At 54.7% G+C, this 4,095-nt stretch overlaps 1 protein-coding gene across 1 annotated transcript in view; it reads left to right on the forward strand.

The window, feature by feature from the left end:
- Positions 1 to 575: 575 nt before the first annotated feature.
- The window catches only part of PEDS1 (plasmanylethanolamine desaturase 1), a 19,844-nt gene continuing 16,324 nt past the window's right edge, over positions 576 to 4,095 (forward strand). The window contains exon 1 of the mRNA XM_073580581.1: positions 576 to 852. Within this exon, the coding sequence (XP_073436682.1) occupies positions 690 to 852 (163 nt within the window). The 5' untranslated portion in view covers positions 576 to 689. The remainder of the gene's footprint in view (positions 853 to 4,095) is intronic.

A 4,095-nucleotide genomic window follows, 5' to 3' on the forward strand; every position in this document is an offset into this window, starting at 1 on the left:
TCTTCCGGGGCACAAGTTGCCAGTAGGGTAAGCAGCTCCTTTGTATTGGATGGTGGCATATATTTAGGTCTCCGAGGGCCACAACAGACCCCATCACCTCCTGGGGCCTGTACAGTAGCCTGCTGCTTCCCCGTGCTCTTCTTCAGTTCCCGCCATTTTCCCTATCACTTCTTCCTGTCAGTGACTGGAAACAATCCTCCTAATGGTCAGTCCTGACAACGTGACACAGCCGCCTCCCGGCATGATACAGTAAGGAGCCCCATAGACTACAGCAGGACGCCACTGTGAGTGTCAGCTCCTCGCTCCGGCCGCACTCTCCTTTCTGCTTTGTCTCTGAAGCTGTGACGTTGTGTGAGAAGCGTGACATCATCCTCCACACTGGCCAGGATTGGGTGGTGTTAGCACGAGGATGGGACGTGGCCCCGATCACGGCGATCAACGCTTCCCACCCTCCCCGACCACGGGCAGCCGCCCACTGAGCAGTTTTCTGCGCCACCACCCTGCCTCAGGACCCTGCTGCCCTCCTATTGGTTAGATGTCACATGCATGCCTTGCGTGGGAGCACGCTGATTGGACGTAAATTCACGTTCCTTTCTTCTCAGTGGCGAGAATTTCCCGCCCCTCTTCCGCCAACGCCAATCAGTAGACGAGCGGGTGACTGAGGCCACTGGGATTGGCTGGCCGGGAACATGGCGAGGACGGCGCACGGAGGAGCCGACTGTGACCCCCGGCTCTGCCCGATGGCCGAGGAGGGAGAGCTGCTGGAGAGCGGGCGGCAGGAACGGCCGGAGCCCCCGAGGTGGGGCCCTCAGCACGCCGGGGCCAGGGAGCTAGCGGAACTTTACTCACCAGGTGAGCAGCAGGCGAGAGCTACTACCCAGAGTGGGGCGGACACACGGGGGCCGCTGACATTCCGGGGCACCTCGTCCTTACCTCACACACCCTCACGCTGAGCCCTGGCGGGCTGTGCCCTCAGCCGCCGGAAATTGTCCTGCGAGGCCGGTGTTTGCCCGAACATGGAGCACAGCTGCTGCAGAACCTCCTCCCTGCCCCGTGTCAGCGGCTCCCACGTGAGACTACAGTTTCCATAGCAACAGGTCTCTTATAACTTGTTCCCCTTCCCCAAGACTACAGGATGTGTCCCTCCATCCATGGGACGCGGCACCGTGTGACTTACTCCCTCTGCCCCGGGAAGTGGCCCCGTGTGTCCCACTCCTTCTGCCCCGAGGAAGTGGCCCCGTGTGTCCCACTCCTTCTGCCCCGAGGAAGTGGCCCCGTGTGTCCCACTCCTTCTGCCCCGGGGAAGTGGCCCCGTGTGTCCCACTCCTTCTGCCCCGGGGAAGTGGCCCCGTGTGTCCCACTCCTTCTGCCCCGGGGAAGTGGCCCCGTGTGTCCCACTCCTTCTGCCCCGGGGAAGTGGCCCCGTGTGTCCCACTCCTTCTGCCCCGGGGAAGTGGCCCCGTGTGTCCCACTCCTTCTGCCCCGGGGAAGTGGCCCCGTGTGTCCCACTCCTTCTGCCCCGGGGAAGTGGCCCCGTGTGTCCCACTCCTTCTGCCCCGGGGAAGTGGCCCCTTTCGTGTGTCCCACTCCTTCTGCCCCGGGGAAGTGGCCCCTTTCGTGTGTCCCACTCCTTCTGCCCCGGGGAAGTGGCCCCTTTCGTGTGTCCCACTCCTTCTGCCCCGGGGAAGTGGCCCCTTTCGTGTGGCCCCTTTCTTGTGCCCCGGGGAGTGGCACCGTGTGGCCCCATTCTTGTGCCCCGGGGAGTGGCACCGTGTGGCCCCTTTCTTGTGCCCCGGGGAGTGGCACCGTGTGGCCCCTTTCTTGTGCCCCGGGGAGTGGCACTGTGTGTCCCGCCCGGGAAGTGGCAATTTGTGTTCCCTGGGAAGTGGCACCATGTGACCTCTTTCTTCTGCCCCGGGAAGTGGCACACTGTGTCTCCCCCTAGGAAGTGGCACTGTGACCCTTTTCTTGTGCCCCGGGAAGTGGCACTGTTACCTCCTTCTTGTACCTCGGGAAGTGGCACTGTGTTCCTCACTTCTGCCTCCCATACATCACTGTCTACCCCCCTTCTTCTGAATCTGGGATGTGACCAAGTGTGTGTGCTCCCCCTCTTTTTTTCCTCTGGATATGGCACTGTGTGTGTGTCCCATTCCTCCTCTGTCCCTGGGTCCCTGGCATGTGGCATTCTGTGTATCCCTTCTCTCCAGAACGTGGCACTGTGTCCCTCACTCCGCTGTCCCCGGGACGTGGCACTGTGTTTTCCCCTCACTCCGCTGTCCCCGGGACGTGGCACTGTGTTTTCCCCTCACTCCGCTGTCCCCGGGACGTGGCACTGTGTTTTCCCCTCACTCCGCTGTCCCCGGGACGTGGCACTGTGTTTTCCCCTCACTCCGCTGTCCCCGGGACGTGGCACTGTGTTTTCCCCTCACTCCGCTGTCCCCGGGACGTGGCACTGTGTTTTCCCCTCACTCCGCTGTCCCCGGGACGTGGCACTGTATTCACTCTTTTCTTCTGAACCTGGGATGTGGCCAAGTGTCTGTCCCCTCCCTCCTGACCCTGGGGTGTGGCACTGTGTGTTCCTCAGTCCTGTCTCCAGTACATCACTATGCGTCGCCCCCCTCTCCTCCTGGGATGTGGCGCAGTGTACGTGGTATTGGACGAGTGTGTGTCCTTCCTCTGCCGTTGTGACGTGGCACTGTGTGTGTGTCCTCCTTCCCCTGCTAGAACGGTTTTTTTCAGTATTAGTTTTATTCTTCCTTTGACTTAAACGTATGAGTGTTGGTATTTTGCAGGACAGGTTGTACTTTTTCATTTCACTATAATGTACTGAAAAATGGGGAAAAAATTAATTGTACGTTGTGGAATGTTGCAGGAAAAAACTCAATACTGTCCTTGCTGTCTGGTAAAAAAGATGTTCACTTTATTCTGCAGGTCAGCACTCAAAAGGTGGTACCAAATGTATACACTTTTTTTTTTTTTTCTAATTTAGTTTTGTCGCAGTTTTTTATCATCTGCAGGCAAGATGTTATAGATATCTTTGTAGGACATGTTTCGGTAAAACTTGCATTTTATTCATTTAAATCCCTGGGGTTTGTATGTATGAGTCCAGTGGACGGTCCTATTCATATGAGTCCGGTGGGCTGTCCTATTCAGTGACCGACAGGGTTCTCTTTGTGAATGCATGCAGAGATAGCTGTCAATCCCAAGCAGGATCAGGGATTTCAATGAATAAAATACAAGTTCTACTGAATCTTTTCCCACTAACCTATATATCACTCTGCTCCGCTTCCTCATCTGTATACAGTGCTGTCCGCAGATCAGACTGCATGTACAACGTGACCGGTTCTCTCCTGATATACAGTCATGGCCAAAAGTATTGACACCCCTGCAATTCTGTCAGATAATACTCAGTTTCTTCCTGAAAATGATTGCAAACACAAATTCTTTGGTATTATTATCTTCATTTAATTTGTCTTAAATGAAAAAACACAAAAAGAATTGTCCTAAAGCCAAATTGGATATAATTCCACACCAAACATAAAAAAGAGGGTGGACAAAAGTATTGGCACTCTGCGAAAAATCATGTGATGCTTCTCTAATTTGTGTAATTAACAGCACCTGTTACTTACCTGTGGTACCTAACAGGTGGTGGCAATAACTAAATCACACTTGCAGCCAGTTGACATGGATTAAAGTTGACTCAACCTCTGTCCTGTGTCCTTGTGTGTACCACATTGAGCATGGAGAAAAGAAAGAAGACCAAAGAACTGTCTGAGGACTTGAGAAACCAAATTGTGAGGAAGCATGAGCAATCTCAAGGCGACAAGTCCATCTCCAAAGACCTGAATGTTCCTGTGTCTACCGTGCGCAGTGTCATCAAGAAGTTTAAAGCCCATGGCACTGTGGCTAACCTCCCTAGATGTGGCCGGAAAAGAAAAATTGCCAAGAGATTTCAACGCAAGATTGTGCGGATGTTGGATAAAGAACCTCGACTAACATCCAAACGAGTTCAAGCTGCCCTGCAGTCCGAGGGTACAACGGTGTCAACCCGTACTATCCGTCGGCATCTGAATGAAAAGGGACTGTATGGTAGGA

The sequence above is a fragment of the Dendrobates tinctorius genome, unplaced genomic scaffold, assembly GCF_039654945.1.
Source record: "Dendrobates tinctorius isolate UK_male_01 unplaced genomic scaffold, ASM3965494v1 ptg000065l, whole genome shotgun sequence".
Classification (NCBI taxonomy): Eukaryota; Metazoa; Chordata; class Amphibia; order Anura; family Dendrobatidae; genus Dendrobates; species Dendrobates tinctorius.